A 22,940-nucleotide genomic window follows, 5' to 3' on the forward strand; every position below is an offset into this window, starting at 1 on the left:
CACACACAAGGGTCTTTATCAGTATGAAAGGCTTTGTTTTGGTATTTCATCAAGCCCAGGAATTTTCCAGGCTGTCATGGATAGCATTTTTCAGGATGTGTCAAATGTTTGTGTATACTTTGACAATTTGTATATTACAGGAAAAGATGATACTGAGCATCTTCAAACCCTTGAAAATGGTCGGTGAGAAAGGTATTAAAATAAATAGAAACAACTGTCAGTTTAGGTTGCCAGAAATATATTTTTTGGGCTATAGATTGAGCAATGAAGGTATCGAACCACAGCAAGAAAAAACCAGAGCTATAAAAGAAGCTCCAAAACCAGAAAACTGTCAACAACTGAAAGCCTTTTTTGGCATGGTAAATTACTATGCAAAATTCTGTGACAACCTTTCCAGTACTTTGGCCCCACTGTATAAACTATTACAGAAAAACATGACTTGGCATTGGGGGAAAGATCAAGAGAAAGCATTTAGAGCCGCAAAAGAGGCTTTGTCGTCTGATACCTTGTTGCAGGGCTGCCTACCCCAGATTTCAAACTTCAGGAACACTTTACGCGGAAATTTTTTTTCCACGCGAGGAATGCAAGCACCAACTCATGCAAAGCTTGGTAAACAGATTGGTTTACTAATAATATTGACACTTTTTAAAGATAAAAAGTTACTCACCAAAATATTTACATATATACATAAACTTAGAAAGAGGGTGGAGGATTTAAGCCTGAAGAGACCTGTAATAGGCACTCTTCAAACTCTTCAAATCCTTTTTGGAGTAGCTCCTCCCTAGTGCATCCCCAGGTCTAGACTTGGCCACAACCAGAGCCTCAAGTGTTTGTTGAGACATGCTGCCTCTGAAGTCTGTCTTGTTTTTTCTAACAACAGAGAAAATTCTCTCACAATGAGCAGAAGAATGAGGAATGGTGAGGAGAGAAAGCATTATCCTAGGCAGGTGGTTAAAAATGAATTCACTATCTTCCTTGAGAAGGCCGACTTGGTGCCAGTAAGTGTCTGCTCTGTCTGTTTGTATGTGTGATGTGTCTGTGCATTGGTATGTTGAAAATTCTTTCTGTATGTCTGTAAATGTTGCATTGCTAATCAGTTGAGGGAATTTTTTGAGGAAGAACAGCATGTCTGTAAATGTGGTGTTGTTCTGCTGAGCAGGATCCGCGATACTGATGTGTTTGAGAAGTGGATCAGTGAGGGGCAGTTTTTTTTTCATGTAGGAGCATGCAGCCTGATAAAACTTGATGACATCTTTGTAAAACGTTTCTACCCTCTCTGGTTTGGGAGTTCCTTCAAAGACCAGCTGGAGAGCTTCGTCACCAATGATAACATCAGAAGACTGCTTGGTGTTATGAGGTGAGAGAAAATCAACGTCCAAAATGTCAACTTCCTTGATGGCAGATGGCTTGACAAAATTGATCAAGGTGTCTTTAAACAATTTCCTTAACTTTGCCTGCAATTCCTGAATCATGGGTTTGTCACATTGGAGTTCAGTGTTGATTGATTCAAACTGCTTCACAGCATGAAAAAGAAACATACAGTAAAGCTTGTTTGTGGTGGAACTGAAGATGTTTTTTAGATCCCTGACCTTCTTTTTCGTGTTACATCCCTCCTTCATGCCTTTCTCCTCCTCCCTAAAAAAAGTATAGAGGGCATCCCAACTACTGATGAGCCTAGGAAGGCACATTCCAGTGCTCAGCCATCTGGTAGCCACATGCTTCAGTATCTTTGTTTCCTGAATATGATGGAACAGCTGACAGCATTTCAGATCAGACTGCCTCTTGCTACTCTTATCCAAGTAGTAGAAAACATCAATAAGAAGCTGGCTGGGACTGAAGGGCAAGGAAGCAGCACCTAATAGACAAAACAAATTAAGAGGGGTCATAATCATCTGAATGGGTAGCAGTACAATTAAAATCTGTAAGGTAAAACAAAAAACTTATAGACAACTAAATGAAAAATAAAGTTTTGTATGTTGCCCATAACATTTATATAAATAATTGTGTTGCTAATCTGTCTGCAACCAGGATCCCTTCCCCACTCATACTCACAACATTGAAAAGTACAATGCATTTGAGGCAATAAATCCAAGTTTTGAAATTTGAATTTTTTTAAAATCAAAGACAACTTCGTGGTATAAGTAGAATTAATCAGTTTGGTCTTTAAAAAATTATATATATATGAGAGAGAGAGAGAGAGAGAGAGAGAGAGAGAGAGAGAGAGAGAGAGAGAGATAGAGAGAGAGAGACAGAGAGAGAGAGAGAGAGAGAGAGAGAGAGAGAGAGAGAGAGAGAGAGAGAGAGAGAGAGAGAGAGAGAGAGAGAGAGATAAAAGGAGCAGAGTAAAGCCTTATAAACCATTCGAAGTGGACCTAAATTATTGGAGATCAAACTGTCACAAAATACTCACCTTTTTCAGCAGCAATGTGAATTAAATGGCACACACATCCAGACAAATACAATTCCTGATTCTTTTTCAGCATGCAGCCATACAGCCCAGATTCCTTGCCCACCATGACGTTGGCATTGTCACTCCCAAGAGCCAGACAGTTCTCCCAAGGAATTGAATGAACACCAAACTCAGCCTCAATCAAGCCAAAGATTCTAGCACCTGAAACTGAAATGGTTAAATCAAACAAATAAAAATGAGTGACCTTGATATAAAACGTTATATAACTATAACAATTACGGGATGTCTACACTTATTAAGAGCGCACTCCTTTGTAGGTAAAAAATAGAACAATTCATAACAGCATCAATAGCCTCATTATCTACCTGTAACATATTTCCAAAAGCCTCCAATTTACAATTTAATTAATAAAAATAAAAATGAATATGATAATAATAATACTAATAATAATAATAATAATAATAATAATGAAAATAATAATAATGATAACAATAATAATAAGTCAGAGTCAGACTTATTTTAAACACATCCCACAATACTATTTATAATATTTATAGGATATGAATAAAACCAATAGAAATAGGAATTTTATTATTAATTTATATTTTGAAAATATTATTTTTAAAAATTAGACTCACCTGTAGCAGATCCATCGATAGCAGGAACTGACAGTGCATCCGATCGTACTTCCATTATGTCAGGGTTGAAAGTTCTAACTACCAGTGGAAACAGTTTTTCGCCACCTCTATCGTTACTGCCGTCCGTTGAGATGGTAAAACATTGTGTTTTCAATCGTTCAACCAAACTGTCCACAGTGAGCGCAGACATTTCTTTAGCTATAGCAGTGCCTTTACTACGACCACACTGAAAGGATTTTGCAATCTTGGAGTCAGGGAACATTGATTTTACCCCTTTACTTAGCTTATCAAGTGATACCATGGGAAGATTTAAATCAATTACAATATCCACCATTTTTGCCTCCGCACTTATCACTTGCATGTCAAAGTCGGTCACATTTCCACTTGGTGCTTTATTGAAAAATCCAGAAATCAAAGTGTTTGACTTTACTTTTTTCTTCAAATCACAATTTTTAATATGGCGTGCGCCTTCAACGTGTCTCCTCACATCATCAACTCCACCGTGTTTAATTCCGAATGCAGAATTACAAACTTCACAAAATACGCGAGAATCGTCACTGCTCACTGGTTTAATAAAATTATATTTCTCCGTGTATTCCTCACGGTAACATTGAAATCGTCTTTTTGAAGAAGATTCTTCAGTGGAAGTAATTTTCCTTTTCCCAATGGTAGACATTCTTGTTGACCAAGTTTACTTTTAAAAATTAGAGATATAAGACGAACGGGATAGTTGTATTTAAATCTTGAAGCCGCGACCAACGTGAATCAGAACGACGAAATGATATGATGGGAAGTGACCGGAGAATAGTAATGAACGTCGATAACAAAACAAAAATAACTAAATTATTTCATTTTTTTTACACCAAAAGAGCTAAGTTGATATTTTATTCAAAGTTTGAGGCAAGAAACTTGGCTCTGATTGATTGGTGCCAAAAAGTCCAATCTGGCAATACGTCGTCAAAGTCGTATTTCGAAATAATGTTTATTAAAGCATCCCAATCGGAGAAAATAAAATTCGCATTTTACTTCCGGAACAAAAAAATTAACATCCGTATTTTCCGGAACATCGTTGCATTTTTTCAAATTTCCGTAACAATTCCGGAAATTCCGTAACGGTAGGCAGCTATGTTGTTGATTCACTACAGCCCAAAGAAAGAATTGGTATTAACTTGTGATGCTTCATCAGATGGGCTAGGTGTAGTGTTATTATGATAAAATAGCAGTAGAGATTCAATTCTTAACTTCAATCTTTGCATGTACGAGAGTGTAAATGTTGCTGCTCGAAGCTCGAAGAAATAAATGATAACGTGAAGTTGAATGTAAGCTTCAATTTAATTACAAAAACAGATCAAATGAATGTTTCGAGTTTCCCTTTATCAACAAAACAGGATGAATGAAACACCACAGATGAATGAGATGATGTGGTAGTGGCGTCGTTAAGATGAATAAACAAAACATTGGTTGGCAGGAAATATCACGCTCCTTTGTAAGGAAGCACGAATTAAAATAGAATACTAGATATTTCTAAAAAGTGTGCAATAAATTAAGTGAAAAGAGGGGAGGCGGGGAGGAACTGTGTAAAGCAGTTTAGAAAGTGAAATATACAATGAAATATAAAAACGTGTAGACTATTCTTGGAAAATAAATATAATGGAATTGAAAATAAATACAAAAAAAAATATAAAAAAGAAATAAGGGATGTCGGTATAAGTATAATCATTAGTGGCAGCAGCAGCAGCAGGAACAGTAAGTACTTTTATTATTATTATTATCATTATTATTATTATTATTATTATTATTATTATTATTATTATTATTATTATTATTATAAGTAGTAGCAGCAGCAGCAGTAGTAGTAGTAGTAGTAGTAGTAGTAGTAGTAGTAGTAGTAGTAGTAGTAGTAGTAGTAGTAGTAGTAGTAGTAGTAGTAGTGGTAGTAGTTGTAGTCAAAGTTGTAATGATACTGATATATAATAAAAGGAAATGATGATGGATGGCCGGGGGGAGGGCAAGAGACAAAGGTAGTATAATATTTAAATTAGGTCCATTCTCGAGTTCATGCCCTGAGGTGAAAGGGTGTTCAGTTTTAGTATCAGTTCTGCCTCCCTATATTTTCTATGTTGTTTAGTGGTGTGACAGAACTGAAGGACGGCAACTTGGATGTCGTACAATCCTCGATGACTAGACCCATTGAAGTGGTGGGCGACAACCTCGTCGTTTTCAATAGAATGCAGATGTTGTCCAAACCTGTCGCTTAGTCTCTTGCCAGTTTCTCCCATGTATGTCTTGTGGCAACGTTTGCATATTCTAGCTTAAATCACGTTACGATCTGTGCAGTTGAATGAGTGTCGGATGTACTCTTTATCCGGGAATTTGATGGAATTTTCCACGAATAAGTGTGGGCATGTCCTGCATCTGCAACGTCCACAAGGCTCCGTCTTACGTTGATTACTGGCCATATCCATCGTCAAGTGGCTCCTAACTAGTATGTCCCTCAAATTACGGTCCCGTCTGTAGGCGATTAGCGGCGGTTTGTTGAATATATCCCTCGTTTCTACATGCTCCTGAAGAATCAGACGGTAGTTGGTTTTAAGATTTTGATGACTTCCTTGTTGTGTGGATGATTGGTGATGACTAGGATAGGTCTGTCTGTTTTGCTGTCACTGTTGTTAACTAGTTTCATGGCAGCTTCCCTAGAGATATTTTGGATTTTGTCAACCGCTTGTTTTAATATGGATTCAGGATAATGGAGGTTGCGGAAAAAGTCAAGCATTTTATCCTTTCCTACCGTGAAGTCCTCATCATCCTGGCAGATACGTCTTAGTCTTAGTAGCTGTGAAAATGGAATTGAATCCTTGCATTTGGTGGGATGTGAGGATGGGTAGAGAAGGTAGCTGTGACTGTCCGTTTCCTTGTAGTGGATAGACTTCTTGAGTCCACTTTGGGTGAGGGAAACTGCGATGTCCAGGAAGGCTACGTGAGTGGTGGATATCTGATGAGTGTACTTTATTGCTGGATGGAAGTTATTGAGGGCAGTGATGAATTTTGTTGAGTTGCATTTTAGTCATGTTGGTAACGCAGATGCAATCGTCGATATATCTTTTATAAAAAGCTGGTTGGTGGCCGTCGTATTGGGAGAAAAATTTTAACTCGAGGTGGCCCATGAATAAATTGGCGTACGATGGTCCCATTTTGGTGCCCATGGCCACTCCCGAGATCTGATGAAAAATTGGCCGTTGAATTCAAAAGAGTTGAGAGTCAAGACTAACTCTGTAAGTCGAATGATGGCATCGGCATTAAATTCGGGTAATGGGTGTTTGTCGATGAAGTATCAGATGGCTTGTAATCCGTCTTGATGGGGAATGGAGATGTAGAGGCTATGGACGTCCATCGTAAATATGAATCTATTGTCGGGTTGTGTGAAGCTGATGTCGCGGAATAGATGAAGGGCGTGATTGGTATCTTTAATATATGTGGGAAGATTGATGACGATTTTTTTGAAGATGTTGTCAAGGAAGAGAGAGATTTTTTCTGTGGGGCAGGAAATGGCCGAAACGATGTGTCTTCCAAGGGGCAAATCTGTGGCATTTTTCATTTAGTGTATTTTAGGGAGCATGTAAAAACAGGGATTTCCAAGTTTGCTGGGTGCCAGAGTTAATATATTGGAGTTATTGGGCACCAACTTGTCTTCGATGAGTGTGATGATGAATTTGTGCACGATGTCGTTGTGTTTGATGGTGATATCAGACGGGACCGATGCGTAATAAGAGGTGTTATCTAGTTGTCGTTGGGCTTCCTTCTTATATAATTCTGCATCCCAGACGACAACCGCTCCCCCTTTATCCGCCGGTTTGATGATGATGTCTTTTCTATTTCTGAGGGAGCGGATGGCGGACCACTCTTCCTTCGTCAAATTACTCCGTTTGATGGGTGGCACCCCGCCTCCCCTCTTTTTACTTAATTAATTGCACACTTTTTAGAAATATCAAGTATTCTATTTTAATTCATGCTTCCTTAAAAAGGAGCATAATATTTCCTGCCAACCAATGTTTTGTTTATTCATCTTTTTTTTGTTTGTTTGTTGCTTTAGGTCTCTTCCAACACAATTGAGGTTATATGAGAGACCGCTGAAACAAAAAAAAAACAAGCAATCTAACAAAAATAGTACAAATGTAAATCAAAACCATAACCTAAAGATATCATAAGCTAAATTATAAATAACCAAGAACAAACAGGCAGAAGATTTACAGAGAAAAAAAATATCCCTGTCAAAAATACAATCACAAACCAAAGAAGCAGGATATGCTAGTAAAGAGAAGAAGAAACGACATCACTATCGGATCGTACACCCATGCGAACATCATAGGTATATGATTCAAGGGTGATGCTCCCATCCAACCACCCGCTTATTCATCTTAACTACGCCACTACCACATCATCTCATTCATCTGTGGTGTTTCATTCATCCTGTTTTGTTGATAAAGTGGAAATACGAAACGTTCATTTGATCTGTTTTTGTAATTAAATTGAAGCTTACATTCAGCTTCACGTATTATTTATTTCATGTACGAGAGGCATCTCACCTGGGTTGGATGCAAGTGAAGGTTGGGTGGATCCTGATGGTTGTTCTTGCCGAGTAGAATTTTGACTTTCCACATCTGGATACATCAAAAAGAAAGAAAATAAAACCAATGTCATCTTTTCATCCTCTCCTATAAGCACAAATGCAAATGAGGTGTAAAATCAAAGATAAAGAAGATTTCTAAAATGGTGAGGTCACTTTATTTCCATCACATTGGACAGCCAGAATAATGGAAATAAACATTTTATAAGTCAACAAATCTCAATCAATAGGACTCGGACTTTTAAGCAAATTTCATAAAAGTAAAGAGATGATAAAAATGCAATGGATCAGTGTCTTAATAAAAAGAGGATCCTTGTAAATTGAATGAACTAGTATCGAGATATAATAAATTTCAAACAAGCTAAGCATACATACATCACAATTTCACCATGCTGTAATTGCTGTTTTGTTTGTAGTCACTACAAACGCGGAAGCCACGAAAGACATTGACGTAAGTAAAAACCAATATTTTATAAACAACATACAGCTAATCATTATCAAATTCATCTATAGTCTTACCAGTAGAGCAGGATATGCTTGTTTCATCTTGTGCAAGTGAAGGATTTAACACAGACACCTCTTTTTGAAAACCTGATAAAAGTAAAAACAAGACCAATTAAGATCTCAGGGATCGCTGATCTTTCTTAAATAGATAGAATATCATACAAATGGGATGTAAAGCCCTACAAGAATATAGTTTTATTTAATGAAATGTAAGATAAACATTTATTTTTTAAATTTCAATGCGGAGAAGAAAATCAAAAGAACTGTACACTATATTACAATAAACAGATATATGGAGTTCATAAAAAATATGACACTACTTTTGCGTATCACTTTTTACCTTTTTTAACAGTCTTGAGCAACACATTAAGATTTGAATCTTTCACTGCAGTTGCATTTAATTTAGATTAACTTCAAATGCTGCAATCTAACTCTCTATGGTTACGGTTCTCTAAGCGACCCAACTTGTATACGATAACAAAAAGCTAGATGTTCCTCACACAAGCAAATTATGTTTTTGTATGGACTCAGTGCCAGCTACATTTGAGTTGATTTACATGACAGGAGATGATGTGTAAAAATATTTTCATTCAATTTTCAGAAATAAATACTGGATTTTGATTCAATTTAATCGGACAAGAGCATACTTTGCCAGGCCAGAGCTACTGTTTTCACCCAAAGATCAGTCAGACGCAGTTATGACAGCCTGTTGGCCAAGAAAATCTGTGACTGTGATAATGGTCTTTTGATCAAAATCAAAAATTAGACCAGCAGCTGTCGTTTGCCAAAACTTGGATTTATTGTGTCCAATAAGCATAACTTACTGTTTCCCGTTACATCAAGAAAAGGTGGTAAAGTCTGAACTTTCAGAACTGTTCCCAATTGTCTGGCACAAAATCTGCTGGGTCAGAAAATACACTTCCTGATTCAATCTAAAATAAAGAATAAAGAAAATCAGCATTTCCCAGCCAAAGTCCCACCTCTGAACAATCTTTAATAAAATGTATTGATTCAAGTACAGAAAACAAATATGCAAAACAACTCTGTGCATCCATTGTCGTCAATGACATACCTACGTGTGTGACATCAGCTATTGGACAAAGTCTATAACAATTACATAGGCAAAGCAATGTCACATTCCTGCATTAATTAGAATAATGGAATTCCAACTAACTGTTTAAAAATGAGGTTAGTTTTTATCAAGAAGTAGAAAAAAAATTAATTGTAAACGTCTAGTAGAGAGATGAGCTGGCGTTACCAATACTTAGCTTCTATACCAGGACAAATCATTCGTTTGGACAGAAAAATAAATAAAAAACTTACTGCTTACCGTCTGAAGATTTGAAGATGCATTTGTTTTCTATCAAAAAATATTCGGTACTAGACAATCCGTATGAATTTCAAAAGTTGTGTTTCAAATTGAAATTATATCCTAAATATTTTCATGATTCATTCCTCGCGTAATCGTGGAGGCTTACGTCTGTTTTCAAGGTGCCGCCCAAGGTTTTTTATAAAAGTTTGAGAAAAAGATACGGAAAAAAGTGTCCCTAGATAGGTATGCAATTTGGTGCATTAGTGCAGTAAAACGCTGTGATTATCCCCAGACACCTGTCTGGGGATAATAAAAATTCGTTATCCCCAGACACCTGTTTAGATGCCAAGCATCCTGGCAGTAAAAGAAATCCCAGTTGCCAAGCCTTTTGGCCAAAATGGACGAAAATTGAGTGCTTTCAGAAAAAAAAATCACTAAAAAAAAAAGTAATCATCACACATACTTCATATTTTCAGAGGTATATAAGAATAGATGTGGGTACAGTTTGACGTAATGTGATATGCAAATTAGGTCACATGACCTTGGCGGCCATCTTGGATATCTAATTAATATTCATTTTTCATGTATTTCTGTGTTTATGGGCCTGTATCTCCACCATATATGAATAAAAATGTTTTTTTATTGTTATATGTTATTGAGTAATGATTGAACAAAAAGTACAGAAAATATCATATTGATATCTCTTCATTTACTGTGGGGTTTTTTCTTCGTTGTGTGGGGGGTGGGAGGGAGAAAAAATAAGTAACATATTTCCTCTCCCAAAACATCGGGGGAAAAAAGCTGAAAATACTTCACAGGCATAACCTTTTCTTCATTAAACCCAACATCCCTTGCTCCAGAATTGTTTTCACCCTCAATGAGCCATTCAGCTGGATTATGAGTCTCTTCATGTGTCAATACATTCCATATCCATTGGTTACCATCACCTCGAGCATTTGTGCCACGCCCCCTTCTGTTTACATTCTGTAAATTGTCCCCTAAACCCCCTGGAACATCACTAAAATCACTGTCTGACCCTCCCTCGTCACTCCTCGAACTAGATTCAATGTCCGTAATCTCCAATTCTGATAAAAATTTATTTCCTGAGTCACTATCATGTCTATACACGTCAATCTCTTCATCTGATTCCCTAGTGGAATACAAACAAAGCCTTGGCAACGGAAAATTACGATAAAAACAATGTAAAAATCAAGGAATTTACCCAATGGAAACCGTACGGTGCTCTTATTGGTTAACCAACCAGCGGCCTCGATGAGAAAAATATCCGCCATTTTGATGTTGGCTGGGAATCGCGTTACTATAGTAAACAAGCGCTGATCGGCCGTTCATGAAAACAAGTTGATGCTCTCTCGTTTAACTCAAAATTATTCAAAACGATCTCTCTAAAATGATATAAATGTGACTTCTTAAGGTTTTCTTCACGGTCAAAACCACACAACATTCTATTAATGATTACGTCCGAGGCAAAAAGGAATATTGACAGGTCGACCGAGAGTTGAAGTGTAGCGAGAGTCAAGCTATTGTTTGTCTTGTCCTATTCTATATAGAGAAAAGGATAAATAGTATAGCCTCGTGTGTGAGTGGTTGCGTGTCATAGTCTTGTTTTTAAATTGTTTCTGTTGTTTATGTGTGTAGTGATGACTCTCTCACACTCAATTTCAATGCCGAAAGAGGAATTCCCGCACACAAGAAAGGGGAATTGGGGTGGTATTTGGCATACATATTGTATAGTATCTAGTTCTAAATAGATAACTGATTAGAATTATATTATGATATATAAACACAATGCCAAATACAATTCCGAAGTTTCCTTATTTCGAATGAAGTAAAGCTCCAAAACCTAATGGTAGTGATTGTAGTACTGAGTGTTAGTGAGGTGATGTGGTGTTGGTGGTGGTTGTAGTTGTAGTAGTAATAGTGATGATGATGTGGTGGTGGTGATGATTGTAGTTGTAGTAGTAGTGGTAGTGATGATGATGTGGTGGTGGTTGTAGTAGTAGTGGTAATGGTAATGATATGGTGGTGGTGGTGGTTGTAGTAGTAGGGTCGTGATGATGATGTGGTGGTGTTGTGTAGTAGTAGTGGTAATGATGCGGCTATGTGGTCTAGTAGTATGACACTCGCTTCCGGCGCATAGTCGAGTCCTTGGAAAAGGCTCTTTACTCACATTCTCTCACCGTACTCAGGTGTAAAATGAGTACCTGGCCGTTAACAGAGTTGTCTTTGTCCGAAAAATTGTAATATCGCCTAACAGGCGTCATGTCCCGTCCTACATGTTAAATGTTGACCAGGGACCCCTTGTAAAGCGCTTTGAGCACATTTAGTAGATATTGCACTATATAAAGCTCAATTTAAAAAAAATAAATATTTCAATGATGATGATATGGTGGTGGTGGTTGCAGTAGTAGTAGTGGTAGTGATGATAATGTGGTGGTGGTTGTAGTTGTAGTAGTAGTGATAGTGATGATGATGTGGTGGTGGTTGTAGTAGTAGTGGTAGTGATGATGATGTGGTTGTGGTGGTTGTAGTAGTAGTTGTAATGGTGATGATATGGTGGTAGTGGTGGTTGTAGTAGTAGTGGTAATGGTAATGATATGGTGGTGGTTGTAGTAGTAGTGGTCGTGATGACGATGTGGTTGTGGTGGTTGTAGTAGTAGTGGTAGTGATGCTATTGTGGTGGTGGTTGTAGTAGTTGAGGTAGTGATGTGGTGGTGGTTGTAGTAGTAGTGGTGGTGGTGGTTGTTGTGGTAGTAGTGGTAATGATGATGAGATGATATGGTGGTGGTGTTTGCAGTAGTAGTGGTAGTGATGACGATGTGGTTGTGGTGATTGTAGTAGTGGTAGTGATGATGATGTGCTGGTGGTAGTGTAGTAGTAGTGGTAGTGATAATGATGTGGGGCTGGTGGTTGTAGTAGTAGTGTTAGTAATGATATTGTGGTGGTGGTTGTAGTGGTAGATGATGTGGTGGTTGGAAAACACATTACAGGTTATTATAATACATGATTACACACATTCTCTAACTTCATTTTTTGACAGCTTCGTTGTGCCATAAATATACGCAACAGTTCTGAAACATTTTATTGTGGATTTTGATATTGTTTGCTGTTTTTCTTGTGTCGTTATGTTGACATAGATACCGAATGAATGGTAATTACTACATTCTCAGCCAACAACAAAATGGCGCTGAATGCTTTCATTGGTGGACACTTTTTAGGCTTCGTACGTATTCTCATTCGTTTAATTCTATGGTAAAAATCGAATTTAAATCATGAATGCACGAGAAAATGCTGTCAATAGCCGTCAGTGAGATGTATGGCAGTTCAGCAGTATAATTACTGCTCGCAGAATTTATTATTCGCCTCGATAATAGCGGTCATTGACTCGTCGCCGTAGAGCGACCGTGGCAACTCAGCGACCTTTTTTTTTTGGTCGCCGTGCGGCGACCGTGGCAACTAAAGAGTTAACTGTTTTGGGACACAACCACCAGTATTTTTTCCAGAATATTTGGTATTTTTCACGCCTAGTTTGGCATTTTGCATAAAATCTTTCTGCCCACTTGCTACATGCGTCTGGGGATAACAAATTTTCTTTATCCCCAGACACCTGTCTGGGGATAACAAAAATTGGTTATCCCCAGACAGGTGTCTGGGAATAATGACAGCCTATTCCTATTGCCTATATTCCTTATTTATTTGGAATTGTATTCTTGATCAAAATTGATGATATATGCGCTTTGGTAAAATGCTCACAACATCCGCCACTGGGAATAATAAGGAGGCCTTCCAAAAGCTCCTACCTAGAATTTCTTTCAATTTGCATTTTCACCGTGGATCTTTTGTCATTTATCAATATATAGATAGTCTAGACATCTAAATCTAAGTATTGGTAACACCGGCGCACCTCTCTGGCATTTTAAAAACTCTTGAACAACGTGATTGATTTGTGAAAGTTTAAAATTTCCTAATTATACAGTACTACCGCAAACTCGGGGACCCAAATAATCTTGGGGTTTTGGGAGGGGGGAAACAATTTTTTTTTAATTTTGGGTCCCAGAGTTTGCGGTAGTACCATTGGTACTAACAATTAATACCTGCAAATAAGTGCACGTCTGATTGTAGTCTGATTGGTATAGTGTGCCTAATCATAGAAATGGCTGTGCTGTACTAGACTGTAGTCTCTGTCTCTACTTCTTAGATAAATACCAGGGTTGCCAGATTATTTTTCAACAAAATGCCAGGGGAAGACTCAAAAAATGCCAAAACATTAAAAAAAATGCCAAAGTCTGTTGACTCCCACCCCCACTAAGAAAACTACTCACTTTTGATAGACAATTTACTATCATATCCTGGTGGCTTGCGTGTTTTATCTTCTTTTTTTTTTCTTTTTTTTTTTTTTTTTTGAATTATACTAAATTTCCTGTTGGGGTAATTTTTTACTTACTGACTACTAAGTGGAGTGCTAAACCACTACACCACGGTTGGATTTTAAGAATGAAAAGAAATACATTAACATGAAAGGTAAATACGTAAAGGAGTGAAATCATTGGATGCTGTAAAATCAGACCACCCTAACGAACAGAGTTTAAAGTTAACAGGCGACCATGACGCAAATATACACGAGTTTTGCAGGAGATTCCCAGAAAACTTACGAGGATACTTGTCGAGGGCTGAATTTGAGTGAATATCTGAGGGAGGCAGGGCTAGTTCAGGGTGTGAGTTTTAATAGCAAAGTTTTCCGATGTGAAGAGATTTGTTTTTACGCGTTTAGAAAGGTGTCATTTGAAGTATAATATACAAGAAAAGAAAATGCCAAATGAAAATGCCAAATGCCAAATGATTTTTCTAATGCCAAACGGTTTTCAAAAATGCCAGATTTGTGGAATCTGGCATTTAAAATGCCAAACTGGCAACCCTGATAAATACTCTTAATCTTAAAATTTAGTGATAACTAAGACTAAGAGCTGAGTGGCGCAAATTTCGTTTCATCTATAGCTTGTTGCTTTCATTTCGCTTATTTTTTAAAGGGTGATTTCAAAGTCTTTGCCCATTCGTTTGTCTAAGCCCCAATAAATTTCAATACGTTGGCTCACTTACTTCTGAGAAAAACCTGCTAAAGAAAGACCAAAAGCCAAAAGCCAAAAGCCACTCGAAAATCGAAAACGAATACTCGATTTGAAAGGTCAGATGTCAAGATCAAGGTCAAGGGTCGTGTTCGACCGCATGATTAAATTCTCTTTGGAACTGTATATTCCTACTTCAATGTAATAAATACACACATGTGTATTCCCTACACCGGAAGAGAATATAAAATGGCTGGATGTTTTAGCACGCGTAACTGTAACCGGGATGGACGAGTTAGGGATTCACGTCCCTTTTTAGGCAATTTAATTTTTTTTTGGTATATTATGCATACTGCCTTGGTCAAAATTATTAATTCTCAAGTCCACATTTGGACACACGAGTGATTCCTGACTCGAGAAATTTGATTGACATTTTTACAATTTTTATTTGTTTACTGTTACCTTTATTATTTATTTTTAGCACCCGATGAAGACTTTGGATATGAGAGTCCCTCTTCTGAAAAACCTGTAGTTTAGTTCGTTCACCTGTAATAATGGTAAATATACGTGAATTTTAAGCTGATTTTTATGTTTCTTTGATTAATGCCAGGTTCAGGCGAGGTTTAGGACAATGCCGACTTTGTCTTGGTGAAAATTTTCAAGTTTAATCTGTCCTAATATGAAGATTAGAAATTTTCTTTACTTAAACTTTTAAAAAAAGTATTTTAGTACTTGGTTAACATAGGTATTGAAATAAATCCTCTAAGTTATTGAGTCAAAATTTATTGCCTTATGCATTCGTAGTATGTAACAATATGAGTTCCGGAGATGAAAAAACAAACAAACCCGAACAACTTTATAGTTATAGTGTCTTGGATGGGTCTCGAATTATTTTCAAGGGAGCCTCAGAGAGAGAGAGAGAGAGAGAGAGAGAGAGAGAGAGAGAGAGAGAGAGAGAGAGAGAGAGAGAGAGAGAGAGAGAGAGAGAGAGAGAGAGGACAAAAATTCAGAACTGCTTTGAATTTTTAATTTTTTTTTGCCCGGGTCCTGTCCTTTTAAAAGTCTTACGGGCTTGGGACATTTTTGTTCTGTTTTAGGCAATATCGGACTCAGAAAAATGGATGAGGGTGAGATCTACAATCTGTATATTGTTTTAAAATGTTTGTAACAAATTTAGGTAATTTATTCGGGACCAGTCAAAAGAAAAAAAATTGGATACCAGTTTTAAAAAACTTTAATTTTAAAACATTAACGCACGAGGAAAAAAAAAAAGGAAAGGGGGAATGGTTCAAGTAGAGAACAGTTATAGATTCCAATAGCGTACTCTCAGAGTAGAATGCGCACAATGTTTAAAAATCATTATAATCAAAACAAAAAAATCCAACACTCCATAACAGTAACAGAGACTACAAGAAAAATAGATCATCTTCAAAAAAGATAACTATACATAGACTGCTCCCCTCTCAGCCAAGGGCTCAGGCCAAGGCCAGGAAAATTGAATTCTCATTCTAATACAAAGAGCAAATTGGAAAACAGATAAAGGGGGAAGAGGAAGATATTGGAGCTAGAACAAGTGATCTACCTGTCCATGAGGGGAGGTACATTAACTCCACCCAGGATGGGACCTTAGACTAAGGAAGAAAAAAAAACCATAAGAAAAAAGGGGTACAAGTTCGCTAGCGAAAAGATCTACTTAGATCCAGGAGTAAACTATCCTTTAGTCTGATCTGAAAAAAGTTGACTGACATGCAATACACTGAATTGGCTGCAATCGCATAGTATATTAAAGCCTAACAATGATATGGAGAGAATAATGGATGCACGTTTTCTTCAAGATCCTCTCTCTCTCTCTCTCTCTCTCTCTCTCTCTCTCTATATATATATATATATATATATATATATATATATATATATATTATATATATATATATATATTATATATATATATATACGAGTAAAAAGCCCGCAATTTCGCGGGGAAAGAACTATTTTCATTTGATATTGCCAGAATCATTTTCTTGATTAGCTTGATTACGATTAGATGTACATTTTAATCGATGTGCTTGTCGTCGCTGTCATGCTTTATTCGGCATGATTTTAGTTTATCAGTCAGTAGATATCAATATCAATAAGTCGCAAGTCTTTACCACGCTTTACTTGGGAGTGCTTTGCACTACCTTCAATACTTCACAAATTAAAATGGCGGCCGAGAATCAAAACAATGGTCAAATTAGGAAATTTTAAACTTTCACAAATCTATCAAAGTTTGTTCTAGAATTTTAAAAACGCTTTTATATGATGACAAATTGATTAAATAAACGCCTGACAAAAGATCAACGGTGAAAATAGAAATTGAATGAATACTGGGGATGTAGTAGCTTTCGGAATGTCTCCCCTTTACTTATGTGAGGTCAAATGAAAATCTGAAGCGGACGCGAAAAATATCAAGTCCCCGAATCTGTCTACTTTTGGTTTGTTCGGGCTAGAAGAACCAATTGACAGTTTGCCGAAACGTTTAACTAAATATTTCCCAGGGCAATAATTATCACATCGATGACATAAAAACGACAGTAATATCAGCAGTAATATTAGTTGATGTTGTTAATCAGTGAAACTTGTTTATGATTTCTGTAAATCCGAATACCGTCATGTGATCAAGTGAATTATATCACTATGAATGCCACGATTTGCTGAAAAAATGCAAATCTGACAGTTCCTAGCAAACATACAGAACGAACTAAACTACACGTTTTGCAGGAGAGAGATCTCATATCCAAATTCTTCACTTTATCCTATAAATAAATGATATAGGTAAAAGTAAACAAATAAGAATTGTAAAAATGTTAATCAAATTTCTCAAGTCTGATGTCTTCAGGAATCACTCATGTTCCAAAATGTGGAATTTGAGAATCAATAATTTTTACCAAAAAAAAAAAAAAAAATAGAAAAGGAAAAAAAAATGAAAAAAAATCTAGAAAGGGACGTGAACCCCTGACTCGGCACACCTCGGTTACAGTTACGCATGTCAAAACATTCAGCAACCTCGCCTTCTCGGTCAGACCGTTTTGTTTCCTTTGTTTATACTAATCGCTCCCATTGTAGAGAATACCTATGTGTGTATTTGGTACACTGGTGTAGGGAAAACACAGATGTGTATTCAGTAAATCGGTGTAGGGAATACACAGTTCCATTCTCTTTTTAATCAAGATTAACTTTGACTTTTGACCTTTGAGTTGAGACTATTGTTTGCACTAGCATTCGCCTCAGGTTCTCTCTCATAAATTTTTCATTCACAAAATACTGCGAAAAGAGGTGGCAATAAAAGTATTCCAAACAAGAATTTTTCAGTAAGTTCGAATATTTTCTATGTTTGTAGTTTATAGTTTTTGTTTCATTTCCAGATTTTCTACACCTGCGTTGGCTAAGGAAGGGGGGAGGGGACTCGCATCGGCATCAGCAGATAAAAGAAAAAAAAAATCACTGTCGTGTGTCAGTGTCGTCAGTAGCAATTACGGGATTCTCCGTTTTATGTTGAATTGAAAATTTCCTCGGGAACGGGTTGGATCAAACTCAGACACCTAGATTGTTTTCTTAAAAAATCGTATTCTTCACGTCAGATGCCTGTACTGTAACTGTAAGACAAACAACTCTTTAACTTTAACTGAAATTCGTCACTATTCTAGTGAAGTGTAAGACAAGTGGAAACAAGGGTTGAAATTGTAGTCAACAAGAATCATGCATCTCTTACCCTCAGGTTAGGTTTTATACTTAATTGATGCATCTCTTACCCTCAGGTTATGTTTTATACTTAATTGTAATCGTAGCTTGTCAATGCAGGCCCCAAGTTACATTTTTTAATAAGCCAATAAGCCAGCCGTTGTGAGAGTAGTTAGTTTGTTTTGTATATAAGTATCGCTGTGATTATTCCCAGACAGGGTCTGCCAATAGCGAAAATTTGTTATCCCCAGACAGGTGTCTGGGAATAACCAATTTTCGTTAATCCCAGACACTTCTTTGAAACACTGATCTTTCAAACAATTATCCACATTCCAGAATACGGAATGTTTCGAAATTTTATGCAAATTGAAATAAGTAAAGTTCTGGGTGGGGATCCTGACCTCCCATTGTGGGCAGGGAGGTACATGCTCTGTCTTCTATCCCCCCATACCCGTTTCCCAATTGTTTCCTGTCATTGTCTTGGAATGAGATTACTTAGTTTTGTCCTGATCCTTGCCGGAGCTCCTTGGCTGGGAGGGAAACAGTCGAATGTATAGTTATAGTTTTGGGAGATGATATTTTTTTCCTTGTAAATCATCTCTCTGTTATACATTGTGTTATGTTTAGTTTACATATTATATTATATAATTGGTAAACATTTGAGTGTATTCCTCTTAGTTGGGACCTGTGCTTGTGTCTGGATGAGACTTTTAGGTGATCTCAAACTAAGTACATTGGTGGTTTGCTCTTGGAATCTACATCTGATCCCTATTTGTTCTCAGTTCCCCTATGTCTTACTTTTTCTTGGGTGCTTTAATTGTAATTCTATAACTCTTTACTGTCCCATTTTCTTCCTTTTTACTGGCGCTGATATAACCTAAATGTGTTGCAAGCGCCGTAAAACCCTTAAAAAACAAAAAAAAACAAATAAGTAAAGTTAATAAAATATCAATAAAAATGTAAAATTAACCAACAATAAATCAGTCGTTATTAGGTACATATTCATGTCATAAACACACTATTCGTCGACCTTCATGCGGGTGTCATGGCCGAATGCTTAAGTGGTCTGCCCCCAAGGGCATGTCAGATTCGACGATATGGGTTCGAATCCTGGTTCTGCCACTTTTTTTATTTTTTTATTCCGTCTTCTTTTTATACAGAGCATTGTAAATGATAAATGTCCCATCCACCCCCCACCCCCTCCCACCTCTTTTTTTTTAGATTAATCTTTCTCTCTCTCTCTCTCTCTCTCTCTCTCTCTCTCTCTCTCTCTCTCTCTCTCTCTCTCTCTCTCTCTCTCTTTCTCTTTCTCTCTTTTTAGTTCCTTTCTAGCAAATTGTCATATATTCGTCCCCACTCCGATCTCAAAGAGTATATTCTAAAAAGAATAAACAATTAAAAAAGCAAACAAACAGAAATATTCAGAGAGCGACCAAATGGTCATATAGAGGAGAAAAACGATAATTTTTAAAATTTTAAAATTAAAACAATTTAAAGAAATTCATGCTCAGTAATAGAACAAGCCCAAACAAAAAAGAATAAAAGAATAGACTCCCTCAAAAAAAAAAAAAAAAGGGGGGGGGGGGGGAGCGATCAGATTTGAGTCTGTGCAGCTAAAAGGAGCAAAATGAAAGGTGGTCTAACCCACTGAGCTGTCTATTCACACCGGTATCGATGTATCTTAAAATTCACATCTCTGATTAGAATATGTTGTTGGATCTAGTTTTGTGGATGTGTGATAATAAATTGCATTGTCTTGTATGAAGAAGACAGGGGAAAAAACAAGTGTTGTCGTTTTTGGGCTTTGGGGCGAACAACACCTTGGCCTAGGAATTCGTCCGCGAAATAAACAAATTCCTGGCCATCATCAATATCCCCAAAATTGTGGTCAGAATGAACAAATTATAGAATCAAAAGATGATCAATAAAGTTAACAGTAGTGAAAATTTAAATGGTTGGTGGACCATGAACAGATTTGATGATTAACAACTTTCTTGCTGGTTGAAAAAAAAAAAAAGGCGAATTGCCAGTTTGACGTTTTCAGTTCAAAGTGACAAAAGAAATTTCATTGACATTTATCACTATTTACTTTCATCTTATGTTAAATATCACTTGATGTGGACTGTTTTGGGACACAAATAACCACTGGTATTTTTTTCAGAATATTTGGTATTTTTCACGCCTAGTTGGGCAGTTTGCATCTTCCAACACCTGTCTGGGAATAACAGGTGTCTGGGAATAACAAATTTTCGTTATTCCCAGACAGGTGTCTGTGAATAATGACAGCCTATAAGTATATAATAGGGAAGGCAAGGCAAGGACACACAGTGCAATTCTATTCATTCACCATGCTTAAATTGATAATGATAATGGCCTTCATTTTTTCCTGTCAGATGAAATGAAATGTCGACTCCATACAGTGCAACTTGCCTGTTACTGCTTAGCTTCCTTTTAGTCCTACAAATCTTACAATATCGTTCACTACCTAAGTCAGGTATTCATTTCATTTACACCTGTTACACCTCATACTCATAATCATAGTTTTTGTCATCGAAAAAGTAAAAGGAGCTTAGAAGGGTTCTAGCATAATATATTAACCAGAATATCACCCCACTCAAACTAACCGGGCAATCCTCAGCATCCATTTCAGACATTGGACTTGCTATACTTTACAAGTCATGTCTCCATAAAATCCAACACCTCTGTTCCCAGCATTTCTCTTTCAGCGCTGAGGCCATATTCTAATTTCCGTCACTAAATGGCTGACACCTGTTTGAGGCAGCATGAGAATGACAAGCAAAGACATAGCGACATTTGAATTCGGAGCAAAATGTCAATGAAAATAACCCCCTAGGGCCAATTTAATGTTCTGATGAAAGAAATGATACCAATGGTTCAATTTATATTACAGTCTAGGACAGATATAAATAATATTGATATTTTCGGGACTGCAGTAAAATGTCGATATAAGTTTGTCTTTGTTTTTTGTTGTTAGTTTTTTGTCTTAACCAGATTCATCCCAGGGTTCTCTCCCAGCATTTAAATCAGCAGGAAAGAGACAGAATTCAGACAATTCTACTGTGACAGCAATATTACTGAGGATGGTTGCTCACATATCAGCCTTGGTGCTACCATCCATCATTATCTATTATGCCGTAGCTGAATACAGTAAGTGTGATTACTTTTTAAAGAAATGAACGATCATTTATACAGTGAAATTCCTAGGTGTCCCAATGTTCTACGTATTCATCATGGTGCCGCTATGTTGTCTTGTGGTATGACACTCGCTTTCGGATCGGAAGGTCCTGGGTTCGAACCTCACTCAGCACATAGTTGAGTCCTTGGAAAAGGCTCTTTACTCACATTCTCTCACCGTACTCAGGTGTAAAAAGAGTGCCTGGGCGTTAACAGCATTGTGTCTGTCAGAAAAAAAGTATTATATCACCTAAAACTAGCAGGCGTCATGTCCCGTCTTACATGTTAAGTGTTGCTGTTGGCCAGGGACCCCTTGTAAAGCGCTTTGGGCACGTTTAGTGGATCTTGCGTTATATAAAAGCTCAAAGCTCAATTAATGAATGCCATTTATTTCCACAAGATCATCATCATCATGGCTTATCTCTCCTGGACGTGTCTCTGTAGCTGCTAATAGAAACAAGCTTCTGTCCGGTGCCATCCTTCCACATTCAGTCACTGGCTTATATTATATCCTGGACGTGTCTTTGTAGCTGCTAATAGAAACAAGCTTCTGTCCTGTGCCATCCTTCCACATTCAGTCACTGGCTTATATTACATCCTGGATGTGTCTTTGTAGCTGCTAATAGAAACAAGCTTCTGTCCTGTGCCATCCTTCCACATTCAGTCACGGGCTTATATTATATCCTTTTGCTGATGTCTTGTGACCATCTTCTTCTTGGTCTCCCTCTCCCTCTTTTGCCCTCCACAATACCCTCTAGAATTTTTTTTTCAAGGCTGTCATGTCTCTAGATAAAAGTCCAAAGAAAGCAAGTTTTAGTTTCTTTATCATCTTGATGAGATATGGCTCCTTAATATGTGTATATAATGATCACAGGCGTTTATTGCTTTCAGTTTAGTTCGCCAGGTAAATCTAGCCAGTCTAGTGATGATGAGTCATAGCTTTACACTGAGAGAGGGAGACAATTTTTTCGCTGTTTTGATCGTTTTTTTCTGAATTTCAAACTAATGTAGTATTGCCGTTATTAAGTGCAGAAAAAATATTTTTATACTACCAAACAGTTTATTAACAGAGTTTTCATTGATTATTTAATCATTATTATAATGTTGTTAAAAAGCAAGAGGGATAACCATGAAATTGATACATAAATTTAAGTGAATTAAAATTTTTAAGAGAATATTTTAACATGTTCAACACTTAAGATTTTTAAACAAAAGTAATGGAAATGATGTTGAATATCTGTAAAATGTACACATATAAATTTTATACCAGTAGATTGAGGCGTTTTTGAGATATCAGTTCACCTGTACGTAAAAGTAAGGATTTTGAGTAAGGTAAAACTGAAATCCAATCACAGCATTGTCTTAATAGATATTTTTTAATAAACCAGAAACATAGTCAAATGTGATTCACTTATATTTATCCCAGAAACAACGAATTATAAGAATTCCATTAAATATT

The 22,940-nt window shown here is 36.9% G+C and overlaps 2 protein-coding genes across 2 annotated transcripts in view; one reads left to right on the plus strand and one right to left on the minus strand.

Moving 5' to 3' along the window:
* The window catches only part of LOC144961759 (exosome complex exonuclease RRP44-like), a 37,676-nt gene extending 24,981 nt beyond the window's left edge, over positions 1-12,695 (minus strand). Inside the window, exons 1-5 of the mRNA XM_078894847.1 lie at positions 12,522-12,695; positions 10,711-11,048; positions 9,001-9,108; positions 8,192-8,263; positions 7,632-7,706 (exon numbers count right to left, since the gene is read on the minus strand). The gene's annotated coding sequence lies outside the window, so the exon portion shown is untranslated. The remainder of the gene's footprint in view (positions 1-7,631; positions 7,707-8,191; positions 8,264-9,000; positions 9,109-10,710; positions 11,049-12,521) is intronic.
* A 5,097-nt stretch (positions 12,696-17,792) lies between these two features.
* LOC144961758 (transmembrane reductase CYB561D2-like) overlaps positions 17,793-22,940 on the plus strand; it is a 32,145-nt gene continuing 26,997 nt past the window's right edge. Inside the window, exons 1-2 of the mRNA XM_078894846.1 lie at positions 17,793-17,916; positions 21,299-21,454. Of these exons, the coding sequence (XP_078750972.1) occupies positions 21,388-21,454 (67 nt within the window). The 5' untranslated portion in view covers positions 17,793-17,916; positions 21,299-21,387. The remainder of the gene's footprint in view (positions 17,917-21,298; positions 21,455-22,940) is intronic.

This window comes from Berghia stephanieae, unplaced genomic scaffold (assembly GCF_034508935.2).
Source record: "Berghia stephanieae isolate SIO BIC M18660-M18661 unplaced genomic scaffold, UCSD_Bste_1.3 scaffold4, whole genome shotgun sequence".
NCBI classification, from domain to species: Eukaryota; Metazoa; Mollusca; class Gastropoda; order Nudibranchia; family Aeolidiidae; genus Berghia; species Berghia stephanieae.